The 27,026-nt window shown below is 41.6% G+C and overlaps 1 protein-coding gene, 1 long non-coding RNA gene and 1 other non-coding gene across 6 annotated transcripts in view; 2 read left to right on the top strand and 1 right to left on the bottom strand.

Moving 5' to 3' along the window:
* On the top strand, positions 1-23,445 carry LOC124086576 (uncharacterized). Its single transcript, XR_006849838.2, has 4 exons — positions 1-204; positions 14,417-14,599; positions 21,690-21,829; positions 23,090-23,445. It is a non-coding gene; the product is annotated as an uncharacterized LOC124086576 (long non-coding RNA).
* The window catches only part of Pdpr (pyruvate dehydrogenase phosphatase regulatory subunit), a 62,726-nt gene continuing 43,781 nt past the window's right edge, over positions 8,082-27,026 (bottom strand). For all 4 annotated transcript variants that reach the window (XM_046434925.2, XM_046434923.2, XM_046434924.2 and 1 more), the window contains 9 exons: positions 25,886-26,010; positions 23,081-23,236; positions 22,533-22,666; positions 21,844-21,992; positions 20,831-20,943; positions 19,625-19,719; positions 18,167-18,256; positions 14,398-14,580; positions 8,082-13,361 (listed from right to left, as the gene is read on the bottom strand). In XM_046434925.2, coding sequence (XP_046290881.1) covers positions 12,957-13,361; positions 14,398-14,580; positions 18,167-18,256; positions 19,625-19,719; positions 20,831-20,943; positions 21,844-21,992; positions 22,533-22,666; positions 23,081-23,236; positions 25,886-26,010 — 1,450 coding nt within the window. In that variant the 3' untranslated portion in view covers positions 8,082-12,956. The remainder of the gene's footprint in view (positions 13,362-14,397; positions 14,581-18,166; positions 18,257-19,624; positions 19,720-20,830; positions 20,944-21,843; positions 21,993-22,532; positions 22,667-23,080; positions 23,237-25,885; positions 26,011-27,026) is intronic.
* On the top strand, positions 17,234-17,306 carry Trnat-ugu (transfer RNA threonine (anticodon UGU)). The gene has a single exon. It is a non-coding gene; the product is annotated as a tRNA-Thr (tRNA).

Below are 27,026 nucleotides of genomic sequence, written 5' to 3'. Positions count from 1 at the left end.
GTCGCGCGCCCGCCACCTTGCTGGGGGCCGTAAAGCGCGGAAGGTCGCGGGCCCCGTCTTCCCCGGAACTTTTTATTCCTCAGGCCCGCCCCTCTTCCCCTACCCGCTTGCCGCTCTCCGGCCCGCGGCGACCCCCGCAACCGCCGTGCCGCGCCTCGCTTCGGCAGCCGTGTTGTTGAGCGCGGAGCTTGAGCGGCAGCTGAGGTAAGGAGACAGCCGTGGAGTCGCTCTGGCTCTCGCGGCCCTCGCACCCCGGGACCCCCGTGTTGCCCGCTTCGCGCTTGCATCTGTCCCAGAAGCGGTCCCTTGGTCCCCCGCTGCCCGTCGGCTTCGCCTTGTTCTCCTGGGAAGACGCGTCCTGGCTTCAGGACTCGGTCCACCCGCGTTGTTCGTGCCTCGGGGGCCCGCGCCGGCTGCCCGGGCCTTCGCGCTGGCTCTTCCAGGTGCGCGCGTTTCAGCCGAACGCCCGCGGCGGCCCGCGGACCCCGCTGCGGCTGGGAAGCGCACGCCCCTGCAGCGCAGTCTGCTCCGGCGCGGCTAGCCCGGTCCCGGGTCTCTGCAGGTGAAATCGTTTTCCCGCCTTCACGCGCGTGGTCCACTTGTGCTTTGCTCACACAGACTGCTGCAGCGTCTGGCAGAAATTATCTGACGGTCTAGGCCAGGGCGGTGGGATTTCCTCCTAACGCGTGGCACTTTGGGACTGTTGTGTGTGATAGTCGGTTGAGTCGGGAATCTGCAAGCCTCTTTTGCGCGTGCATTGAAAGCACAGTGTGCAGGGCTGGGGTGGAGAGTGGGAGAGGCTGAACGGTCCGTTTTCCGTGGTAGGGATTTGTGACTGACAAACTCTTGATCACCAGGTGCACTTGTTTAAAACTATAGCACCCTGGACCAAGGGATCAGAATCTCCAGAAGTGGAGCCTGGGGCTTTTGCTTTTAAATCGGTGTCTCTGGCAGTTCTGCTGAGACTCGTGTGGCAAATGTTGTGTTAGTCCACCTGTACTCACCAAAGTTTCCTTGTGACCAGCAGCCCACCTGTGCCTAATGCTGTAACTCGGGAGCTAGCTCCTCACCTTGCTGCTGTTGGTATAAGCAGATCTGAGCAGAACCAGGCTGTTCAGCAGGAGCTCCTGTCTGTATTACAGTCGTTTTCAAGAACTTTAAAACAAACTCTCTAAACCAGATGGTGTTTCATTTCTTTGTCATCTTCAGTATCTTTCTCACTGACTTTACCTCCTTTGCTGTCAAGCTGTTTTTTTTTTTCTTCTTCCCATTTCTCTGCCAAACCTGCTGGAGGTTTTCTCTGGTGTCTTCTCTGTTTATTTTAAACTCTTCTTCCCTCACCTTTTCAGTCTCTTGAAGGTCATGATAAGCACAAGGTCAGCAGTCTCTTGGTTCTTATCACCTTAAGCTTTTAACATGGTTTATTCCAATTTGAAACTCCTCTCTTGTCATGTTTCTTCTGCTACCTTTGCAATTCCATTTTTCCTCCTTGGGGATGGACCTTGGGTTCTGTCCTCATAGCTGCCCTGTCCTGGCTCATCTCCTTTTATTGGAAAGGTAGCAGGGAAGTGGTGATAAACAACAGGTTCTGTTGCCAGACTGGCAGGGTTTGAATCCTGGCTGTGCCCTCACCATGATACAGGAGGTTGGGTGAATCACTGCACATAATGTGTATCTCAGTTTCCTCAAAAGTAGAATAGAAATGATGATGATATCTACCTCGCAGGGTTGTGAAGATTCAGTACTTCTGTAGTGTCTGGCATATTGTAGCTTCCTGTAAAAATACTTTAAAAAAATTCAATTATCTCCATATCCCCCCAAATATGGGAACCTAATCTTGAACTCTCCAGTCATCAATGATATTTTTCCTGTCTCCTTTGATCTCTGTTCTGACTTACTCACAAGCCTGTTTCCCAGCTGCTGGTGTTGAATTCCCAGCATTTAACACTGGTCCCTAGGTGAAGTTAGTTTGTCCCTGCCTTGAGAGAGGTCATTTTAGATGGGGAATAGTAGCTACCAAGTAGAGTGCTTCTTAGCCACCAATTGCCCATTTTTTCTGCATTGTGATTTAGTTTTTGTGGCAACCAAGTGAGGTAGATATTTCTAGTCCAGGTAGCAGCTGAGAACACTCCAAAAGGATTCAGTAAATTGCTCAAATTCATGCTAATGAGAGGTTGGGAAATTTTCTCACTTAACTTTCTGCCTCTAGAGGCTGGATTCCCCACTGTGATACTTTTAATTATTTCAGATAATTAAAAGCCATGCTAAAATGAAAAAAGAACAAGTCTAGGGAGCTTTTGTCCAGTGTTTAAGTTTTGCCCTCAGTCCAAAGTCAGAAAGAAATGTGAACAAGCATTGAACCCTGATTAGAAAGTTTGTTTTCCACAGGGACATGACAGTTCTATTTTCTGGGTATTCTAGGATTGAGCAAATGAGTAACTTTACGAGGATAAAGGGAGCTTGGATTTTCAGTGTTCAGAGAAAAGTGTTACAATATGGAGGGGGATAACTGGAGCACCTGAAGTGGTTCATTGGAATTGAAAGTTTCAGTATTAAATCATTGTTTTTGAGTGTGTGAGGGTGGAAGGGGTTATTTTCCAGCTCTGTCTGCTGAGAAGACTCAGATAATCCACCTCAATAGGGTGAGCACTCAGTTCCCAGATCTTGGTTTTTGAAGACATTCTTACCTGAAAAGAATCAGAGCTTCTTGAAGAAATGACTGATTCTGGGTTGAGACTAGGAAGGTATAGATTAGTGAGCCTGGAGCATCTGATTTTACAGGGAAGTAAGAAGTGGTCCCTAAGTGATGGGACATGCCAAAAATACACAGGAATGAGTTTAAAAGGACTCCTGGCCAAATCTTGAATTTTTATATATAATTTTTTTGAGACACTGGGGATTGAACTTGGGGCCTGCATATGTTTGGCAAAAGCTCTACCACTGAACTGCATCCCATCCCTTTTTATTTTTGTTTTGTAATAAGGTCTAACTAAGTTGCCAAGACTGGCCTTGAGCTAGCAATCCTCCTGCCTCAGCCTCCCAGTAACTGGGATTACAGATATATGCCACCATGCCTGACTTTCCTTGAGCAGGGAAAGACTCCATCATATAAAATAGGAATTTGTGAGTCCATGTGGATAAACTAAGTACAAATTAAACTTGAAGAAAGGAAGAAGTAATGCTGGCATTCAGACCCATGCCAGGGCAACTCCAAGGTCATGTTCTTAACCATCCCTATGGCTGTTTCACTTGTGATTCTGAGGAGCGTAAGTTGGAAGACACCCAGATCTCAGGGTCTGAGGATTCTTGACTCCGTAAAGCCTTTAATGAGAACAGCCAGCTGGAGGAAAGGGCTCATCTTTTTTTTTGTTTTTTGTTTTTTTTTGGAGACAAGGTCTTGCTAAATTGCTGAGGCTGGCTTTGAACTTGTAATCCTCCTGCCTCAGCCTCCTGAGCCTCTGGGATTATAGGCTTGCTCTCAATACTTTTTTTTAACATAATACATTCATTTATTTATTTTTATGTGGTGCTGAAGATGAAGATTGAACCCAGTGCTTCACACATGTGAGGCAAGCACTCTGCCACTAAGCCACAATCCCAGCCCTTGCTCTCATACTTTTAATGAAAGGCAGATGTAACTTGCATGGTGATCTGTTAGCTGTAAGGGGCAAGAGTGGTTTGGTGGTTATATTCAGAGATGCAAAGTGAGAGATTTTGAAAAGCTAGAGAGAGATAGAAAAAAAGATCAGGGAGTGGGTGCTTTTTTCACAGAGGTGGTGGTTGGTCTATTTGGGGCTAGTGTCTCCTAGAAAAAGCAATAACATTGATTATTTTTAGCAATGTAGAGTTCCCTTTAGGAACTCTACATTGGAAGTGTTGGTGTACATTTGAGCAGAAACCAAAAAGTATAACAGGGTTATGGGCTAAGCAGATAGTTCAGAAAGAAAAGCAAAAATGTTCTATGTCACCAAGCGTGGTGACACATACCTGTAATCCCAGTGGCTAGGGAAGCCGAGACAGGAAGAGCTCGAGTTCAAAGCCAGCCTCAGCAAAAGTGAAGTGCTAAGCAACTCAGTGAGACCCTGTCTCTAAATAAAATATAAAATAAAGCTGGGGATGTGGCTCAGTGGTTGAGTGCCCCTGAGTTCAGTCCCCAATACCACCTACCCAAAATGTCCTGTGTCCAAATTGTTGTAGGACAGGCAACCCCTGGATATCAGTGGAGTGGCAGTTTAGTATATGGCGTGAAATCATCTCCAACCTCGAGGACTTTGGTTGAAGCAATGTTGTCTGGGGTGATGTCATCTCCAGTGGTAAGATTTTGGGTCAGTGTGATGTCATCTAGGAATTGGGGTGTCCCTTTCAAGCAGGTACCCACTTCAGTTGATGTGGGCTCTAGCATTTATCATAATTGGTTGAAACTATGGTCTCCTGGAGAGTGTGGGCACTGGATATAGATCATTGGAAGCATCCAAGCTAGTAATTAGACCAGTGGTCAAGAGAATTGTGTGGGTTTGTTTTTTGGTACAAGTTTTTCTTCAAATGGGTTCCCTAACATGAGCAGCTGCCTGATATGTGGCACAATGAGACCCATGAGTAGGTATGCCCTTAATCTGGCCTCTAACCTCAGGTCAGATGGGATTGAGATGGATAATTTAATAATTAGGTTAAGTCTGGGCACAAACTTTTGAGTTTATTGTATTGGAATTTGGAAAGTTATTTGAGGACATAGTTTTTTTTCTACTTTAACTATTTGGGTCCTATCAAAGACATAAAAATTCTATTGAATGCCTCTATCGGAAGTGCAGCATGGTGTATTGTAAGTGAAATGTGTGCCTTGCTTACTATTAGTAATGTCTGTAACTAATGGGATTAAGGAGTGATCTACCAAGGTTTTGCATTGAGGAATTAGGTTTTATGTGATTTTTCCCCCCATGGTACTGATATTTAAATCTAGTGGTGCTTTGCCACTGAGCTACATCCCCAGCCCTTTTTATCCTTTATTTTGAAACAGAGTCTAAGTTGCTGAGGCTGGTGTCAAATTTAGTAATCCTTCTGCCTCAGTCTCCAGAGTCAATGAGACTGCAGGCATGTGCTACCACACCTAGTTATCTGTGATTTTATTTTATACTTTGGTGTCTGTGAGGCATGATTCCAAGAGGGTTTTTTTTAATATTTATTTTTTTAGTTGTAGTTGGACACAGTACCTTTATTTTTAATTTTTAAAAAATGTTTAATTTTTAGTTATAGGTGGACACAATATCTTTATTTTATGTGGTGCCGGGGATTGAACCCAGAGCTTCTCATGTGCTAGGCAAGCGCTCTACCTCTGAGCCACAACCCCAGCCCCAGGAGGGTTTTTTTGTTGTTGTTGTTTAAATCTTGAAGGGGACAGTTTTGAGGTACTGTCCTAATACTTTTTATCATAAATGTGCCAATGGGAGCATCCAGTGCTATGACAGCTGTCCGAAGTTAGGCTAAGTATGTTTTTTTCTTTATTAGGGACATCCTGACTAAAGGATGAAGTCCATTAAGCTCCATCATGTACGATGATTGGCAGTACTGTTAGCAGAGTCCATGAACTCCCATTGCTATTCTCTCACTTAATACCAAGGTGTTTTCCACATTGCCAGAAGGTATGAGGCAGAGCTGATCTCCATCCCCCTAGCAAGGGACTGAACATGGGAAAGCATCCACTTCTGCAGGGAGAATAATGCCCAGGTTTGCTTCTATCTTGTAAAGAGGCCTTGTTGAGCCTCTGGAGTGCTGTTTCAATGACCTAAAACAAAACAGCTGGACATGCTCACAGGCTTAGGATCTATGGGAGCCTCTTTCCAAGAGAGCCAGTTGGTGCCAATCATATGTTTTAATAGGTACAGCATTAGGCCAAGAGAATGGTATCTTGCATTAGAAGCCCTGGGACATTAATGGCCATCACTCTGTAAGAGGCATTACACAAAGCAACCAATGAGTCTATCATAAAGAAACTGTTATTTGGGGGGGGGGGGTACTGGGAATTTAACCCTGGGGCACTTTTACCACTGAGCTACTTCCCCAACTCTTTTTGAGAGTCTCACTAAATTGCCTAAGCCCTTGTACTTGTGATCCTCCTGTCTCAGTCTCTTGAGTTGCTGGTATTATAAGCATGCACTTTTTTTTAAAATTTTTAATTTGTTGATGGATCTTTATTTATTTGTATGTGGTGTGAGACTTGAACCCAGTGCCTCATGCATGCTAGGCAAGCGCTCTACCACTGAGCCACAACCCCAGCCCCATGCATGCATTTTAGAGGACACTCATAGGAATGCCTGTCAGTTTTAATTTAGAAAATTCATAAATGAGGAATGTTGTTACCAAAACTCAAAAAGTACTAAGAAGCATTGAACTGCAATATCCTTAATTCACGTATCAAATTAATCTCCTTCAAGAAGGATATCCTCATTGTAATATTGTACCTGAGCTCCTTGAGGAGTTAGATGTCATCAAGATCTGGTCTAGTTTGCATGTGATGGCAAAGCTGTAGAGGTCTCCTGTGGGTAAACCAGCCAGTTGTATTGTGCCCCTTCAGAGGTGGAGGCAAACTGCAATTGAGAGACTGTTGAAATAGCCACTAACAGAACAGGTTAGCCAGTTCTGTGAGGGCACAGTGTTCACCAGTTGTTGACTGAATAGAATCAGTCCTTTTAGTGTTATGTATCAGATGTGGGGCTCTAGTGGGTTGCAGTTGAGGAAAAGTAGTGGGAATAATCTTTAAAGAGTTGATTAATAGGTTTTAATCCTTGAATGTCCCATTTCTACTTACATTGGGCTATACTGTCTGTCTTGTCTGTCTTATCTGGGGACTTAGGTACTTAAGTTATTAAGCCAATTTTAAGTGCCCAAATTTTTTTCTAAGAGCATCTATAGTCCAGTATAGAATATTTTATAGCAATGGATATGTGACTGGGGAATTAAGCAAGGCTATAGTATATATAGTGTAGTATTGTATAGTGTGTGTACACACACACACAATACTATATATATATATATATATATATATATATATAAATAAAATAGTGAGGTATATTCATTTGAAAAAATATATTTACTTTCTCAAGATTAGGGGCAGAGTGTTTGAATTTAGTGGATTTCCCCCCCCCGCCCCGACTCCTTGATTTGGTAGTCTCCAAAAGTGGCAGTTTCTCTTTTTTAAAAGCTTTTAGCTCCCTGAAGCCAAAGTTTTTTTTGTCCGGTTGGTTGGTTGATAGGAGGGAGAGGGAAGAGGCCCAGTGCCTCCAAATGGTAGTCTATCTCTGGGGCTCCCCCCACCTCTCAGGATAATTAGTCCTTTTTTTTAATTTACACAGTCTTTAGAATGGCTGATCTTTCAAATGGCTAGAAACATTTTGTGCTCTTTTCTCTTTGGATGTATACCTGAAAAGTTCCTGGTAGTTCTGAGTAGTGTTGTTATTTTTAATGTTGACTTTAAAGTATTTGTAGTTGTTGAAGGGTTTTATTTTATTCATTTATTCATATGCAGTGCTGAGAATCAAACCGAGTGCCTCACACATGTTGAGCAAGCACTTTAGCAGAGCCACCACCCAGTCCCCTGAGTAGTTTTATTTTTACCTTATGAATTGTTACTGGAAAAGTTGGGGAATAACCTTGGTGTATAGCAGGCAGCCACTTCCCTTACAGGGTGTCCCTGTTGATCTCTGTGGGCCCAGGATCAGTATTTGCCAGCATAATCATTTTATTAAGATTTGGTTCCATGCTCAGGATGGTCCAGGTGCCCAGAGATTTGATCCATGTTGCCCCCTCGGGTTAGGGGACAAGTTGCAGTAGCAGAAAGGAATGCAGCAGCAGAAAAGCTACCAGCTCTCTGAGCTGTGTGTGGCCTGCAGGTGTCATGTAAGAAAGAAAATCTTTAGGTCCTATGGATGCTCATATGTAGAAATGCAAAAAATGGTTGGATAAGGTGATTCTTCTCCTGGGGGTAAGTAAGAATACACCCTTGTCTTCCACACCAACAGAAGCTCTTAGCTAGTGGCTTTATATACAGTGCTCGTCCCTTATGATGGAAAACACAAGGACATGGCAAGAGAAATTAAAATGTCTTTATTCATTTACATACCTAGTACCATGAAAAGAAAATCGGTTGAAATCCAGCTGGTTACAAAGAGCACATTATTTATGCCACATTCATGGAGGGCAGAAATGCTCGTCACCCTATGTACCCAAAGTCACCTGGGCTCTTGAGAAAAGAGCCCTTTACTCAAGCACCTAGAGTGTCTTCAGGATGATGTGCTAACTCTTCATAGGAACAGAGAGGGCTGATCTGAACTGCACACTTAACAGTGGTGTTAGACATCCCAAGAGTTGACCAGAGTAATTGTGAACTACATGGCTAGAAAATTCTTTGCAGAAATGAGCTGTAGAACTACCTACATCACGCCCATTTCTTTCTGAGGAATGAGAGACGGGGGGGTGATGGAAACCCACAGACTGAAATGAACCTTCCTTCTCCCATTCTTCCTTACCTTCATCTGCCACTTGACATTCTGGAGTGTAAGGCACTAGAACTGGGCTCAGAGAAAGAGGAGCTCAAAACTCCAGTTCTTGGTGTGCAAAGGAAATCCTGGTATAGATCTGAAACAGATGCTAAAAATATTCTCTTCTCCTCTTATAGTTTCTGTCCTTCATGGACAGGAAAACAAGAAGGCAGAAGATGTTTGCAAAGGATTAAAAACAGGTGCACCTAAATGTGAGGAAAAATAGCCTGTGAAGAAATGCATAATTCTTAAAGAGATGCAGACACTATGCTCAGGAAAATCAAGAATCTTATACAGGGAACAACTCTGATGTCTGATGGACAATGAGAAGGCAAAGACAAAAATCGATCTTATGAAAAACAGTGCATTGGTAGTTATAAGGGACTGTAATAGCAAGTCCCACTCTGACATGAATCGGGGGCCTTACAACTCAGCACCTTGAAGTGGAGGCAAAAAAAAGAGGTGGTGGATGGAATGTGGTGCTGCCCATCAGACCCAGAACTCGCTCACCACTTCCTGCATGTACACATAGTGTGGTTAGAAGTCCAAGAGCAAACTACTTCATCTACCATTTCCATCTATTCACCTGCTTCTCCTTAATTCATATGCCTGCTGATAAAGGTGAAGATGTTCATTTTGAACTTAATAAAATGCTACTCAGTATTTGTGAGAGGCATGTTGGGAATGGAATGCAGAAGGAAACCTGGTGACCAGAGCTTTTAGATATCATAAAGGACCCCTGTTAACTATCCTGGCCTAGAAGTAGTAGATATGGAAATAAACCTTGTAACTCACTTCTGAAAGCAGTCTGATGCAATTGTTCTACTAGGATAGACCCCCAGGCCTGGTACTAACACTGTAAAAGATTCCCTTCTGTCTCAGATTCTCTTAAGGATGATGAGGGTATATTCAAATGTCAGCAAATTTGTTTATATGCCAGAGGATAAACAGAACCAGAAATCAGGGCCATCTCAGGAAACAAAGCACACTTTCAGGAAGCTCCTACCATTCATTCCTATATTGCCACTGTCAACCATGAGGAAAGAGGCTAACATTTCAAATGCATGCACAGCATGGAGTATACTGTGAGAGCTCAAGCTTTATTTTTCATGTTTTACTTTCTTGGAAGCAAAAGGCTTAAAAGCAAGCAAGCAGGTAAAATTCTTGGTGAGTACAGGAGAGAGAACCAGGAATGGCACCCCTCCAGGTGAGAGCCAAGCTGAAGTGGCTGGGCTCCACTGCTGCAGAAATGAAGCTGAGGTTTAACCAATGAGCTAAATGATCCCTGTGTTCATGGCCTGATGTGAATCTTCCACATTAGGGCGGGTGGAGAGACCCCTGGAAGAATACTAGAAATATAGTGGTAATTGTTCATTTTGGAGCCTGTTCTGCCCATGAGAAGTTGCTATGTGACTGTCATACAAAATTAAATGATATCAAGTAGACAAAACAGTTAGCTCTTATCCCTTTTTGCTCTTAGAACACCTCTATTTCAGAAAGTTTTGACTTCAGCGCCCATGTCATGGCAGAGAAATCTTTCCAATGCAGCTTCAAGTGTGACTGCGGCAGTGCTAAGAAACAGGATTTCCTCTGGCACAAGGAGCCAGGGGAAGGGGGTGGGGTTGTAGCTCAGTGGTAGAACTCTTGCCTAGCATGTGTGAGGCACTGGTTTCGATCCTCAGCACCATGTTAAAAAATATATATTGTTGTGGATGGACACAATACTAACAGAAAGAGCCGGAGGAAGTACTTAAAGATATTTCAAGGACAAGGATTCAAAAACCTTGCAACACTGGGTGATCTCTTTTGAGGGCAACATACTTTTCGTTCCTGGATTCAACAATAATTTGCTGACAAGATAAAAGCCCCCCACCACCACAGAAAGAAAAAAGTATGCAACCACCTAAAGCTAAAGTCTACAATTCCTCAAACTAACTGGCTTCCTAGGGTGAGGTGTCACTCCAGGCAAATCTATATAGCACCACCATCCAAGGAGAAGGTGATATACTAAATGATGTTTTGGTTGTTGGGCCTGTTTCCTACAGCCATGCCTCAAGATCTAATGCTTCTACTGACTATTTAAGAGCCCAGAATGCTTGTAACATCTATTATGCTTATGACACAGAGGCAAAGTAGTTATGCTAGGGAAGAGTCTGTTCAGAGCACTCACAGTAGGACCAAATTTTTTAAAAATTTAGATTTATAATACCTATGTTTGAACCGAGAGGATGTACTTAAAGTGACAAAGACAATTTTCCATGTGGGCATTGAAGGCTCAGAAGATCAGCACCTCACCAGAGTCCTAGGAGTATGGCTGCTACTTATGGAGGAGGTTTTTCAAAGTACTTGTCCTGTTCCATCATCCCCTCCCAGCAAGATTAGTACTGCCTGTTGGCTCAAAAGGGAAGGATTTCCCTAGTTAAATCATGCAGTGACTGTTTTGGATACATCATCAGATATTCCCTCCTACTTAAGGAGGAAGCAAATTAATTTAATAATTAGCTAGAAATCAAGTCCTAAAGACTACAGTGAATACACTTCTGATAATATTTCTATTTGAATGACAGAATAGCATTCCCCAATTTTAAACTAAAGGATTTGCTTTTTTCCAATTTGGAACATCATACATGGTTAACAAACACTTTCTATATGTAACAGTTAAAGAGCAAATTTATCTTCACATACTGTCTGTGTATAAACCAAGAATTTCTTTTTGATTTAATCCCAAGTAAGTTTTCATTTACAAAGAGGAGGGTGGAAAGTAGGTCAGCCAGCTCCTTTGCTAAAGGTCTCTTTCTGCTCTCCTAAGTCCAATAGCTGCTGTTTCCCTGCTTAGTTTTCCAGCACAGAAACACTTCTTGCTCCTGTTCCTCGAAGCAGCATGTCTTGGCTAAATACACATTTGTTCTAAAATAGGGAAGGTCCCAAACAATTCTAATCATATGCAGCCTTAGTAAATCAATTAAGACCCCTTCCACCCAAAAAAGATGGGACAGTGAAGTCTGTCATCAAGTAGGAATTGTCAAACTGGTCTGCGTGGGTAACAGATCCCACAGAAATAGCAGAGCAAGTGGACACCTGAGAATTTTAAGTTGCTCTAAAGAAATGAAAAGATCTCCTTTAATATAGAATTAACAAAATGCATGCTTCCAAGATGTCAAGACAGCGAGGCTACAGCTGAATTAAAATTTCTAATAGCAGTTTGTTCACATGAAAGGGGAAGTGACATTTTGGGGCTATATTATATAGTCTGACATCTAAGTTCCACCTTTAGAAAATAGAGATATCATCAGATTGAAAATGTGCAGGGTACTCTTAGCCATCTGCATTCCAAAAGCCAGAGATGGACAGCTGTGTAGAAGGAAAAGTTGGAAAACAATGCTCCAGGTAACCTACACCCACTGTACTCAGAACTCTCAATGGATCCATGTGGTCAGCTCTGTTCCACACCAGGGAGATATACAGCTTGGGTTCTAGTAGCGCTCTGGCACTCAGCATGAATAGCAAAGTTTGGTTACTCACCTGGGACAACCCATCTAAACTTTCCCTCCCTGCTCTAAAGGGAGAGCAGTGTATGCTGAGTTTGTGAGCTGATTGCATAGGGCAGAGGTGAGGCTGAGCTAGGAGTCACTTTAATAAAAGAAAGGCAATATTTTAGAGGATTGTATACCTCCTGAAGTCAGACCCTTTCAGTTGGGAAAAGCAACACAAAAGGCAACAAGGTTTTTCTCTAACACTGGCATATTTGTTTGCTAAGAAAGAAAAAACAAGCTCACCATAGAGTACAAGAGATAAAGAAAACAATAGGCTGCCGTGGCCCAAAGATCTGAGAATTCATTCTGGAGGGAAGATGAGGATGGCGCAAGGTTAACTGTTCGTCTGTACTACAAACAAGACGATGTCCATGCAATACTTCTCACCAGTGAGGTAGATGATCATCTTCCTGCTAGAGGTATTGGGTACTAACCCATAGCGCAGTGGGACAGCATGATCTGCCTAAAAGGCATAAGCTATTCCAGGAGCCATATGAGATACACATAGGTGCCCCACCGAAATAAACAAGTTACTCCAAGAAATCTTAGCCCAAGGGAGATGGACTCTTGTCCTAAGGCCTGTAAAATACCAGCTTGCCTTGTTTTAAGACACAGAATTTTTCACCTTACAATTCCACAAGTGGAGCCTGGCCTCTGTCCGATAAACTTCCTGCCACCATGGGAATCTGAACAGGAGGGAAGACTGCAACCAGGACGAAAAGAGGGGTTCCAAAGCAAAAGTTTAAAAGTAGGTCAAGTTTAAAATTATATCAAGGAGGTAAGAGATGGGACGCAAAGGTTTAGTAAGCAGGGACAGGGTGAGAGGAAAGGAAGAAGCTTCTGAGATGATGTTCCTTACAATGAGATGACAAGAGGTGAGATTGTCCTGCCATTACTTCCCCTGTAAGTCACTCAGCTCCACATCATCCTTTCGGCGCTTGTGAGCAAAGAGGGAGGTGACAGGGTAGAGTTTAGCCTTAGCCTGGAACCGGTGGCCTGCAATGTCAATTTCATATTCTCCCCGGTTAATGAAATCAGTGGTTACCACCTCCTCTTCAACGCTGTCTTCTGAAAAATTGTGCACAAAGCCGAGGCACACATGGCGCTCCAAAGTATAGCTATAGGCACTGCTGGTGGTTTTGCCAACATACTGCCCGTTCCGGAAAATAGGCTCTCCCCACCAAGGCCAGAGGTCCAGGTCTGTGTCATGGTCATCCAGAATGAACATGGTGAAGCGTTTATACACCCCATTTTGTTTCTGCTGCAGCAGAGCTTCCCGACCAATGAAATCCATGCCCTGGAAAAGAAAAGAAAAGCTAAGACTCCTCTCTATTATCTGACCCTTGGAATATAGCACCCTCACCCCTGTTGGGTTTTGGGAAATGGCATGATTACAACTATATGAAAAGCTGCATTCATAATACAGAAGTTACAGAATTTTTGTAACAAAAGCATACAATTTTTTTTTTATAAGCAATTTATATTGCAAAACCACACAGAACAAAAATACATGCTGGAGGGGTCTGGAGTTGTGGCTCAGTGATAGAATGCTTGGCCTAGCACATGTGAGGCACTGGGTTTGATCCTCAGCACCACATAAAAATAAATAAAAAGAAAGGTATTGTGTCTACCACTAAAAAATATTAAAAAACAAATACTTGCTAGAGTTGTTTTAAAGTCCGTGCATGTCTACATCAATGCATACCTTTATAATATTTTTTCATCAAGAAACATTAATTGCTCAAAAAGAATACAATAGATCATGCACTATTAGGGAACACGTACCTAGATTAAGGTTGGGACAGGAAATTACACCCAGGCATTCTTGCACTGTCACTCTCTTAAGAGTAAACAAGAAACTGCTTCTTTTGGCAAAGGGGATCAGAGATTGAGTGGGCTTAAGAGGTAAAAGACTAATTTTTCAAAGAACCTTCTGAAACTATGGTTTTCCAAGAAAAAAAAGACTATAGTCATCTTATAGTACATTACCTAATCACCAATCAACTCAGAAAAACTTCCCCCAGAGCGCCTAGTCCTTTAGTGCATTCAGGGGCATGTTATCTGAGTATTGTTCTAAAAGATGTTTATCCTATAGGCAAGTCTTCTGCCCTGAGGATACATCCTGATTGAAGAAGTGTAAAAATACAGGTCAGCCACATCAGCTCTTCTTCAGTGCTCAAGAAGCTGAGTGGTGGGGCTGGGGTTGTGGCTCAGTGGTAGAGCACTTGCCAAGTATGTGTGAGGCATTGGATTTGATTCTCAGCACCACATGTAAGTTAATAAAATAAAGGTCTATTGACAAAATTACAGGACAGTCTGGATTAATACCGTACCTTCTCTAATTTCACCCAGGATTCCCGTCCACATTCCAGGGGCGTGGTGAGGGTATTCAAATCCTGACCCCAGAAGGCGAAGAACTTCTCAATTCGGAGACTGCGAAGAGCATAATACCCAGCATTCCGGATTCCATATTTCTGTCCAACATTCATCACTTCATTGTATACGTGCAGAGCATACTATTCAAAGAAAGGAAAGGTTAGTAACCAGCAGATCTTCAGAATTAAACATAGATATCACCACTTCCAGATGTATTCCAACACTAATGTGGACTCTGGAGAGCAGATTGAGCCCTTTGATCCTGGAAAATATTTCTTTGCCAAAGCCGAGGATGTTGACTGTTAGCATCAGAGCTAAGTGTTATCAGATGTCTCAGTATAGTGGGTTTCCTGGGCACAGCAGAAAGTTCCTAGCACTGCTATTCTAGGATAGCTGCAAAAAAATGTTTCTAACTCTAACTTTCTAGTGCACAAAGCAACCTCTGACAACTCACAAGCCTTAAACAATTTATAATGCCCCTATAGTTTAACTTCCTGACGATGAGACTATACAATAAATTTACAGAGCTAGTTCTGGGTCACTGTTCCTCCATCAGAGTGCAATGTCCCACCTTTATGTGATAGTGCCTCTTTTTTTCCTCCAGTCACCCCTACGTGAGAATCCTTTGTTGATGCTGCACAGGTTGCAGCAGTGGACAAGAGAGGGATCATAGAAAGCTCCTAGGATATCTTGCCCTCAACAAAGCATGGCACTAGAGCCCAGCAGTAATGAGCTGGGGCCACTCCACCCTACAATGTAGTTTCCACAAAGGCAGGACCCTGATCTTTCACTTCTCAAAAGTGCAAGGTGATTTCAATATATAACAGTTATTAAAGCACTCTCACCATTTGGTAAATAACGAATTTTATAATTGTTTCTAAAATAGTCCAGTTACCCTCTACGGTTTTTCTACCTTTTTCTCTTTTGCCATTCCCTCATGCACTGGCCCAAAGCTGTGAAAAAACAGGCTTTTACCCATAATTCTAGATGTGCATGCACACATCTAATTTTTCATAGATTATGGCATATTTCAGGAGGAAGAAAAACTGTTACCTCCAAATAGTAAGACTTAACCCTGGAAATCCCAGTCTCAAAAACTAAAACAAGATAATTTAGTAGGGAAATAATGCACAGCTTAAGTGATCAATTCATGAAAACATAGTTTTTATGAATTGATCACTTAGAGAACCCCCCCCCCCAATTCACAGTAGCAACAAAATATTAAAGAACTGAATAAAAAATACAAGATCCAAGTCTTGGATTGCCAGATTCACTACATCACATGAATGTCAATTCTCACTTGAGAAACATAATACAACCCCCCCCCAAAATGCCAATAGTGTTTCTTGTTTTTGAGACAGTCTAAGTTGCCTAGGCTGGCTTCAAACTTAACAATCCTTCTCCCTCAGCCTCTCACGCAGCTGGAATTACAGGTACATTCCTGGCTCTTTTTGTAGTACTGGGGGCTTCACACATAGTACGCCAAAGGAAAACAGAATTTTTTTTTTTTTTTGGTGCTGGGGATTGAACCTAGGGCCTTGTACATGCAAGGCAAGCACTCTACCAACTGAGGTATATCCCCAGCATTTTTTTTTTCTCCAGAGTTTTCCACTGCAAGAAAAGGTAAGCATTAACAAATATAAAAATCATATAAACAGATATACCAATAGAATAGAAAAGTCAGAACCAAACCCAAATAGGATTTAATATATGATAAAGGGAGCCATGTGGAAAAAGTCTGATTCAAAAAAATTCAAAACTCATAATATGCACTAAGAGACTAAAAGGATCAAGCATCTTAAGTATTTTTTTAAAGCCCAAATCATAAATAACAAAAATATATATAACCTTAGAGTAGGAAGGTCCCTTCTAAAATGAATCAAAAGTCCAGAAAGAGGGTTGGGGATGTGGCTCAAGCGGTAGCGCGCTCGCCTGGTATGCGTGTGGCCCGGGTTCGATCCTCAGCACCACATACAGACAAAGATGTTGTGTCCGCCAAATACTAAAAAAAAATAAATATTAAAAAAAAAAAGTCCAGAAAGAAAATATTGAAGAATTCAAGTAAATAAATTTTAATTTTTTGAAATTTAAATGAAACTTTTTCTGTAATAAAATTTTTTAAAAACGTTCCTATTTGGCAAAATGGAGGGCTGGAGGTATATAGCTCAGTGGAAGATTGCTTGCCTAGCATGTGTAAGATCCCAGATTTGTTACCCAGTACTGCCAGAACACCATAAATCAAATAAACTGGAAAAAAATTTGCAAGTGGACACCAAGGGCTATTTAACACAGAAAGAATGCCTGGAAACTGATTAAAAAGAACAATAATACAATAGAAATATGGACAGGACATAAGCAGAAGAATTCAGTGAGTACTTACTGTGGGGTAAGTACTCCCTTAGGTGACAGGAACAGAAAAGTTAACAGGACAATCTGATGAACCAAATCAAATTAGACAGTGAAAAATGCTATGGAGAAAAAAGGGAAGGACAGGGAGAACAGCAACTTGCAGTAAGGTCTCAGTGAGAGGTGACATGTGAGTAAGACCTGAAGGAGGGGAGGCTGTGAGCTTGAGGTTTTCTATCCAGGGCAAGATATGCCAAAGGAGGGAGGAGTTAAGTGTAAAATCTGGGAGGTTCCAAGACTAGAAAGAGGAAAAGAAGCAGAGAAGACAGTCCAAGGCCATGCAACAGGATGGAGGACACGTTGGGCCCCACAGACTGGCTTTTACTTGGATGGAGATGGAATTTGAAAAGCCAAAGGGAAATTAGAAATATACTGATGAGGGGGGCTGGGGTTGTAGCTCAGTTGGTAGAGTGCTTGCCTTGTATGCACAAGGCCCTGGGTTCAATCCCCAGCACTACCAAAAAAAAAAAAAAGAAATATACTGATGAGAATTATTTTGCCCCTAACAAACTGGCAAAAGCCTCAGGTCTGACAACAGATAACAAGGAAAAAAGACACTCTTACATACCACAGAATTTTAATAGCTAAAGACTGGAAATACTACAAATGTTTATTAGTGCTAGTCTAGTTAATTATGATTCAGCCTTAATATATTGTGTCACTGCTTAAACAAAAGCTTTCTCTTTAAGCGCTAATATAGAAAAATCTAGAAGATAAATTATTAAGTAGAAAAAAGCAAAATGAACATTATGCTTTCATTTGTGTTTTTAAAAGGGGACTAAGAGCTGGCTGGGGCAGTGCATGTCTATAATCCCAGCTATTGGGGAGGCTAAAGCAGGAGGTTTGAGGCCAGCCTCAACATCTTAGCAAGACCCTGTCTTAAAGAGGGGGAAAAAAAAAAAAGTGCTAGAGTGGTTGGTAGCATGTATGAGACCCTGAGTTTGATTCCCAGCACCACCAAAAACAAATTAACAAAAAATGGGGGAGAGAGGGCTAAGAACTCCATCTTTAAAGTTGCTTGCATATACAAAAAAATCTCTTGATAGTACATACTAATACATTGGTTGTGGTTGGTAAGAACTGGTCAGACAGCACCAGTTTTATATATTTCACACACATTTGAATTTTTAAACCGTGTAAGTGTATTACCTATTAATTTAACTAACTTGGAAATTATGAAATCTCTTCCATGCAGCTGACCTCATGGAATTTCAAACTCCCAATCAGATACAGCTTTTCAAACCTGCTAATGCTTAGGGACTTTGGGAAAGCCAGCATTCCTCACAGTGGTCCCTAGAAAAGAAGGCTGAGCTCTCTTACCTCTATGGGGATATAAAGCATGAATCCTGGCTCTCCTGTGTGAGTCATGCTCATCACCCGGATCCCATTTGCGTAGCCCACACTCATCTCCTGCAGAGGAAAAGGCAGCAATCGGCATAAGTGGACACCATGTAGGCTTGACAAGGGAGTGAATGGCTCAAGGGAATACTTTCATTAGCACTGTACCCTTTGCTTTAACTAAGCAGACACAATCAAGGAAAGCATTTCATCCTGAAAATAAAGCACAGCCTTTACAACATCTCTTCTTATGAATATCACAATTTCTGGAGTTTTAGCATTTAGGGAAGTGACAGCAGTCTTTGATAAGCATGAAATATTTCTCTTTACCAGGCATGATGGCACATGACTATAATCCCAGTGGCTTGGGAGGCTGAGGCAGAAGGATTGTGAGTTCAATCAAAGCCAGCCTCAGCAATTCATTGAGGTCCTAAGCAACTCAGCAAGACCCTGTCTCTAAATAAAAATATAAGAAAGGGCTGGGAATGTAGCTCAGTGGTTAAGGCTCCTGGGTTCAATCCCTGGTACCAAAAAAAGAAAAAGACTTGGGGTAGTCAGGAGGATCTGAAGGCTAGACAAGTGTCTTTTCTTGGGGACTCTGGCGCCTGCCATGTGTGGTGGCGCATGCCTGTAATCCCCACAGCTCAGGAACTGAGGCAAGGGAATCTTAAGTTCAAAGCCTCAGCAAAAGCAAGATTCCAAGCAACTCAATGAGACCCTGTCTCTAAATAAAATAAAAAATGGGAATGTGGCTCAGTGGTTGAGTGCCCCTGAGTTCAATTCCCAATTTCTCACCCATCCACCCACACCCCTGCAAAAAAAAAAAAAAAAAAGCTTGAGCCCTACAGAACACATTGCATCTGCTACCCTGGGATCAGAGTCTATGCTTCTAATTTTCAAAACATGCTAGGTCAGCTTAGTTACCTAGGAGGGGTCACCAATTCAATCACTACCCAATAAAGGAATGTGCAACATCTCAGCATTGATGCAAACACTTCCATAGGAAGCCTGCCATGATTCAGCACTTACCAGGCACAGGCACATGGATTATTCCTTCTAGCAGCAGATTCTATTGTTTTTACTACCTTGCAAAGGAAGGAAAACTAGAATAATAGGAAAGTGGATGACACATAAAATGTAGCCAACATGGTGATGCACACCTGTAATCCTAGCAACTTGGGAGGCTGAGGCAGGAAGTTTGCAAGTTCAAGGCCTACCCATATTGCAAAATTTAAAGAAAGAGGACTGGGAATAGTTCATTAGTAAAGTGCCCCTGGGTGTAATCCCCAGTACCACAAAAAAAAAATAAAGACATGGTCATTTTGTTTACTTAATAAAGGACAGAACACTTTGTGTTAATATTATAATAAGAATGTTATCTGTCACCACTATAAAAGAAATATTCTCTGCTCATGTGAAAACAAAACTATTTGCACATACCTTGCAAAAGAGAGTTGGGAAGTGGTCTGGAGTCATGGGGGCATAGGACAACTCGGACAGCACATCTACAGCTCGAGGACCAATTAGATTGAGGGCTGTACAGAAAAGAGAGAGAGATGTCCAGCCTCTCCAGGTGAACAGCTGAGCCAATGCAAAAAGCTTGTTCTGAAACTGCCAACTGTGGCCTGGCCTGGCTGGTAAAATCACAAAAGTGTTCCTTTGCTTAGGCAATCCAGGAATGGATGTAAAGCACTCCCATTCTGGAAATGTGACAGTGCTAGCATGAAAGCCTGGTCAGTAGGTTTTTTTAATCCCTGTTTTACAGGAAGACAACATTCTAGCCTCTACATTGACATCAGGTCATGAGACCAAGTCTAACCAAAGGGACACTTCCCCCTCTGCACAATTCTCATTCTCTTTGTCTTCCCAGTGAAGCTACAAGATGGAAAAAGCCCCAGTTCCAAATAAGTACCTGGAAGGGAGCTGCCCACCCATCCTAGGCTTACCTTATGCTAATTACACATCAGCTAACCTAGTACATGCTAGAACACAACTTCTGTTTTCTAAGAGTCTGGAGTTTGCCAACCTCATAGCAGCAAGAAGTTAATCACATTTTCTACTAATGACAAATTGAGAATGAAGGCCTGGGAGAGTAAATACTGGCAGGAAGAGGGGCAGGAGTCACATGGGAGGCAAGGAAGGAGGAGTTAAACCTAAAATGAGATAATAAAAGGAAGGGCTGGTTCCCCAACAGAAGCTGCTGAAGAAGAGAGAATCAGGAAATTAAGTCACCCTTAAAAAACTACCCATTTGAAAAAAAAGGTAAGATGAAAATCTGAAGAACATTATATATTAATAAATATAAAAATTCCTTTAAAAGTTACTCATTTAACAAATATTTAAATGGAAACGAATAAAGTAGGGGAGGTATCAGATCAACTTTCTATGACCACAGAATCTCTCTGATGTTTTTTTTTTTTTTTTTTTTTTTTTAAGTTGTAGATGGACACAATACCTTTATTTTATTTGTTTTTATGAGGTGCTAAGGATTGAACCCAGTGCCTCACACATGCTAGGTAAGTGCTCTACCACTGAGCTCCAGCTCTGACATTCACTTTTAAGAATCCAAAAAAAAGGAAAATGTGGAAGACACTTTTGGATCAGTTGGCTTTTTTTCATTTGGCTGACCCAATAAAACCCTGTTACCAGTGTATTTCCAGGTGACATCCTCCAGCAGCAGGTTGTTGTCCTTCGGCATGTGTTTCTTAAGCCAGGCCCAACAGTGGACCTGTTGATCGGTTGGAGAGATCATGAAGAAACTGAAAATGAGACCCCAAAATGATCAAATTTAGGTAGCAGAGAAAGCATCAGGAAGCATTAAGTTCTCTAGTTTCAAAGGCCCATTGAGTATACTGGGAAATGATGCTTTAACTTTGTTGAAGGGTCTGCAGCATCATTATGGAATAAACAAAAAAATGACAAAACAGAAAATTCTAGCTTCTTGTTAGTGCCAATAAGTTATACAAACTTTCCTACATTAGGCATGTGCTCAGTAGGCTAATTTCTATAATTATTTTCTGTAATCTGGTGGGTTCCCCCCAGCCTGAATTCTTTCTGTTTAGGGCTGACAATGACTTTATGAAATGGTAGTTTACCAACCTCGTAGTAAGAATTTCATCACATTTGCTACTACTGACAAAAACTGATGAAGACGGTCTGGGAGAGTAAACAATGTCACAGAGAAGGGTTAAAACCTGGACTGGAGTGACAGAAGAGGAGGGACTGCACTACTATTTCATAAACCATTTCAAGCCTAAATTGAAAAATCAGTAGGGGGGGGGGGGACACCAAATTACAGAAAATTTGTGAATTGACCGTAAGTTTATGAAATTGGTTTTTATTTTTATTTGTTACTGGGGATTGAACCCAGGGCCACTCAAGCCCTGAGCCACATCCCCAGCCCTTTTTATTTTTTAGCTCTTTTTGAGACAGGGTCTTGATAAGTTGCTTAGGGCCTCACTAAGTTGCTGAGGCTGGTTTTGAACTTGTGATCCTCCTCCCTTAGCCTCGTGGGCCTCCAGGATTACAAGACTGTGCCACCACTCCCAGCAATGAAATGGTTTTTTAGTCCCAGGAAAAGTACATCAAGTACTCCTGCTACAGAAACCTTAAGGGATCAGCCTGTTGGAAGAACAGGGTGGAATGGTAAGTAATCTCACCTGCGTTTGCTAAGGCGTGCGATGCTACAGTCATTTTCATATCCTCCGCCCTCGTTGAGCATGCCAGTATGTACAATGTGGCCCACAGGCACATCCAGATCATTGGAAAAGAGGTATTGTAGAATTTCTAGTGCCTGATCCCCAGTGGACTGCAGGGCATAGAATGAAGCAGGGAAAGTTAATTCAAGAGCAAGAGCACCTGGCTGGCTAGTGGCGGGGTGTGGTAGCACAGGCCTGTAATCCCAGTGGCTCGGGAGCCTGAGGCAGGAGGATTGCCAGTTCAAAGCCAGCCTTAGCAAAAGTGAGGAGTTAAGCAACTCAGTGAGACCCCATCTCTATATAAAATACAAAATAGGACTGGGCATGTGGCTCAGTGATTGAGTGCCCCTGAGAGCACCTGGCTGGTAGCATGGCCAACTAGCACTGCACCTTGCTGAGAAAATTCAATGAGCCAGCACCCGTGTGATAGCTCCAGAGAAAGCTTGCTATTAAATGAGCCACTCTAGGCAGATTAAAAACTCTAAATAAAACAACAACAAAAAAAATGGACATAAGGAGCTGAAGAGTCATAAAAATGTGATAATATAGATGTGACATTGCAGTTTACGCGGATTCTTTCAGAATCAGTTTTGAAGTAACAGATGAATATGACAAGTTTCCCAATCTTATTTTGGTTCATAAATACTTACTGTTATCTCAAACTTTGTGAAAGAGGACATGTCGATGACACACACAGCTTCCTTACAGCACTTGACTTCAGCCTCCACAATGTCAAACCAATCTGGCTTATAGAAAGTCTTGCTCTGCTCCAATGCAAGGAGGTCTGTGGATCAGAAAAAACAAAAGGTGGAGAGAAAAGGAGGGGATTTACACTGGGGACTGTTCCTTTATAGTTTGGTGTAGCCTAGCAGAAATTCATTATTTATTCTTACAAGAACACATTGTAGGTTTATACATTTACAAATAAATTAGATTGGGGGGTGGGGTGGAGTAACAGAGATTGAACCCAGGGGTGCTTAACCAGTGCATCACTTTCCCAGTACTTTTTGTGTCTTATTTTGAGACAGGGCTTTGCTAAGTTGCTGAGGCTGGCTTTGAACTTGTAATCTTCCTGTCTCAGCCTCCCAAGTCACTGAGATTACAGGCATGCACCACCATGCCTGGCTACAAATAATAATTTTTTTTTTTTTTTCCCAATTGGCAACCAGTAAAACTTAACAAAAATTTGACTTCTTGCCTTTGTCAGGTGGAACAAAGTACTTTGGCCTCTCAAATCCATGTTTCTCCATCCATCTGGCTCCTTGTGCATCTAGCCGGTCATACAGAGGAGATGTGCGCAACTGCCTACCTGTCTGGAAGTCCCAACGGGGAACCTTCAGATCGTATATCAGAGCTAAAAGAGACAAGAGAGTTTATCAAAGTTCAAGTCACAGATTCTGGAGCTGAATATCCAATATCTACTAAACTTGAATCATTTCTATTCATGAGAGAATAATTTGCAGGCTGATGCAGCCTAATTTGTCAGGTATTACCTAGTATTAACAGGCATGATCCAAAAGAAAGGACAACACTGTAAGACCATATAAAGCTATCTACCAGCGACTCATGGTCTCTGTTCACAATCATATTTCCACTTTAGTAGGCAGAAACAATGAAAGGAAAGTCATAGTTCTAAACTTTGCTCAGTTCCACAACAGAGGAGAAGATTATGTCTAAGGACCCAGGTGGATAATAACAATGTGAAAAATGGTACTTGATTCTTTGCTTGTGTTGTCGGGATCTCAATACCATTACAGGTATTTCTTTCTCCATTAAGATTTAATCAATTTCTAAAGTGAAAGGGTACACAGTTTGCCTCCATTTGGTGGCTCTGTAATTTGAGAGGTTGCACTGTACTGTCCCAGTAACATAATTCACATAATAAGCTAGGGTCAGAATTCATTTTTCTTCATGGCCAATCTGCAACAGCATTAAGTAAAAACAACCAGAAGAGTGTGATCTCTAATCTCTTCCAGAGAGAAGACCTGACTATACTCCAGATGAAAGGTACACTGGGATGGGGATGGAAGGGATGTTGGGAGTTTAAAGAGGAAGAAGCCACAGAGTTCCCTGCATGTTGACAATTTGTCAACCTCTGATATCATAGGTTTTACTTTTTCCTTCCCCATTTTCTGTCATGCCTCCAATTTTTATTATGAGAATCACAGAAGGACACCAAAAGTGTCTCATCACCAAGGAGAAGCTCAAGCTTAATTATAATTTACACAGGTTCTAAAGTAACTATGGGCAGGAGGGCTAGAAACGTTGTTCAGTGATAGAGTCTTGCCTAGCATACATGAGGCCCCAGCACCGCAAAAACCAAATAAAATAACAACAGGCAGGAAAATCTAGACTTGAACAGTTTAACATTTTTTACTAAAACATTTACTAAAATTAACCTTATCAGTTAAATATACTGCTTCTAGGTCCTTCATCTCCTAAGAATGTAAGTTGTCTGCCATAGCCAAAAGTGAGCACTCAGGCATCAAAGGCCATCCAAAAGTCTTACCATGAATATCATCGAGCTACTAAGCGAACAATGCAATTTTGACCAAAAATGGTGGTCACAGTAATCTAGAAACTTTATTCCTTTTTGTCAAGGAGGGGGACACTAGGGATTAAACCCAGGGATGCTTTACCACTGAGCATCCTCAGTTCTTTTTTTGTTGTTTTTTATTTTGAGGCATTGTCTCACTAAGTTGCTGAGGCTGAACTTGAACTTGCAATCCTCCTGCCTCAGCCTCCTAAGTCACTGGAATTACAGGTGTGCATCACCACACCTGGCTCAGAAATTTATTCCTAAGCATAAATATGCCCAAAATATTTAGACATGATTTAGTAAAGTCAATAATTTTCCTATACTGAGAAACTAAATTATTACTTGTCAGAACCTATATAATTTGGTTAAGTTCCTGAAACAAAAGCTATTATACACACCTGTAATCCCAGCAGAATGAGAGGTTGAGACAGGAGGATCACAGATTCAAAGCCAGTCTCGACAGGTTGGCAAGACTGTAAGCAACCTAGTAAGACCCTGTCTCAAAATTTAAAAAATACATTTTATAAAAGCAGGTGCTGAGATGTGGCTCAGTGGTTAATTGCCCAGGTTAAACCCCTAGTACTACCCACCCCCCTCCAAAGGGGAAAAAAAAAAGCTGTCTCTACAAGTTTACTGGACAAGGTAGAATAACAAGTCAAAATGAAGAAACCAAGGGCTGGGGTTGTACCTTAGTGGTAGAGTGCTTGCCTAGCACTTGTGAGGCATTCACTGGGCTCAATCCTTAGCACCACATAAAAATAAAGAAGTCAATCTTTCAATATCGTTAAAGAAGCAAGGATAAGGAAAATAAGATTAGGAATGCATACTTTGTGTTTATGGGAGAAGTGGTTTCTTATCTTGCTAGCATGGGATGAATAAAGTCATCAGAGAACCCTGAAATTCTGAGAGTACCTTGGTAAAACTTCTGCCTTGGAAAGAAAAAAATGATCTCAAAAACCAAATGGGGATAAGGGTGTAGCTCAGTGGTAGAGCACTGGCTTAGTATGTGCTAAGTTTACCTAGCATGCCCAGGGTTTGATTCCCAGTACTGGTAGAGCACTGGCTTAGTATGTGCTAAGTTTACCCAGCATGCCCAGGGTTTGATTCCCAGTACTGAAAAAAACAAACCAACCAAATGAGGAGCAAAACATTTGACATAGGATCTCACAAGGCAGGAAAGAAGGCAAGGAGGCACTTGCTGGCAATATAGAGGAAGCAACTGCATATCACCTGAAAACCTTTTTCTATTTTCCTGTTCCCAAAATTAATGTACGATATACTAAAAATGTTCCATAAATATCACAAGGGGCATAAGGCCTCAAACCTAGGCCTGAAACACACATTAGAAGCCCAGCTCAAGCAGTTAATAAAGGAATGAAGAAAACTCTGCCCCATTCAAATGACAAAACATGCCACCAGACAGATATCTGCAACTAGGTGCAATTAGGATAAAGCTTCACTTACGCATGACTTCCATGACCCGGTGACGCAGAAAGGTACGGCTGCTCTGGAGTGCTCCAAAGCGTTTCAAGTCCAAGTCCCAGACGTTTTCTGAGGGATAACCATGTACCATCCATTCAGCAAGATACCTGTGGGGACAGGTATCTTAGGTGGGGGACAAAAAGTTGTTGGGTCTCAGATGTGATACACAAGAGAATTAAAGCAATATTCTACAAATCAAGAACTAGTGGAATCAAAAGATCCTACAATGTCACCAACAGTTGAGCAATTTGGGGCAATTTTCTTAACTTTTTTATAATAAAAAAACATGGACCCAAAGTATCTCAGAAAAACACTGAGAATTTTAGCTGTAAGAAGAGTCCCTAGAAAGTTTTTGACATAAGCCACATCAATGAAGAAATAAGATTAAAACATACATAAAATGTAGTCTTTCTGTAAAACAGTCACCTAGTGAAATTATATAGCTCTCTGACCACATGCATCTCTTTTGCTCCAAATGTTTTTGGTAATTCCTCTTCTGTGGTTTTCAGAGCCATTCTACAACCACTGGAGAAAACTGGCCTCATTATTTAAAAAAAAATTAAAGTATGATAAAAGCTATATTTTGATCCTTGAACAACACGGGTTTGAATTGTAAAGTTCCACATTTATATGCTTTTTTTTGGCGGGGCAGGGGGGATTTGCAATAACTTCAGAAAAACAGTTGAATCAGGTAGTCTAGCTACATTAAAAAAATAAGAAAGAATTACGTCATGTATAAAATATATGATGAGTCTATTTTATCATTTACAAAATATATACAAATATATATACAAATCTATTACAGAATTAAAATTTATCAAAACGTATACTCTCTAACCATACATGGTGCCATCTGCACTGGAGATGTAAACAGATCTAAAGATGGAGTATTTAACTGTAATTGCATAAAGTTAACTATAGTATAGACTATACTATTGTGATAATTTTGTAGCCACCTCCTGTTGCTATTTCAGTGAGCTCAAGCGTTGTGAGCATTCATTTAAACAACCATTGAGTGCTGTTCATCTCCCCATAAGCAGCTCATCTACCACAGTAACATGATCTTATAGTTCTCTTGCATTTTTCACTGTTTATGATACATACAACATGGAAAGTAAGTGTT

The sequence above is a fragment of the Marmota monax genome, unplaced genomic scaffold (genome assembly GCF_021218885.2).
Source record: "Marmota monax isolate L192 unplaced genomic scaffold, Marmota_monax_Labrador192_F-V1.1 WCK01_AAM20220418_F8-fsc00024, whole genome shotgun sequence".
Taxonomy (NCBI): Eukaryota; Metazoa; Chordata; class Mammalia; order Rodentia; family Sciuridae; genus Marmota; species Marmota monax.
The sequence above is the reverse complement of the archived record's forward strand: the minus strand, read 5'-3'. Positions and strand labels throughout refer to the sequence as shown.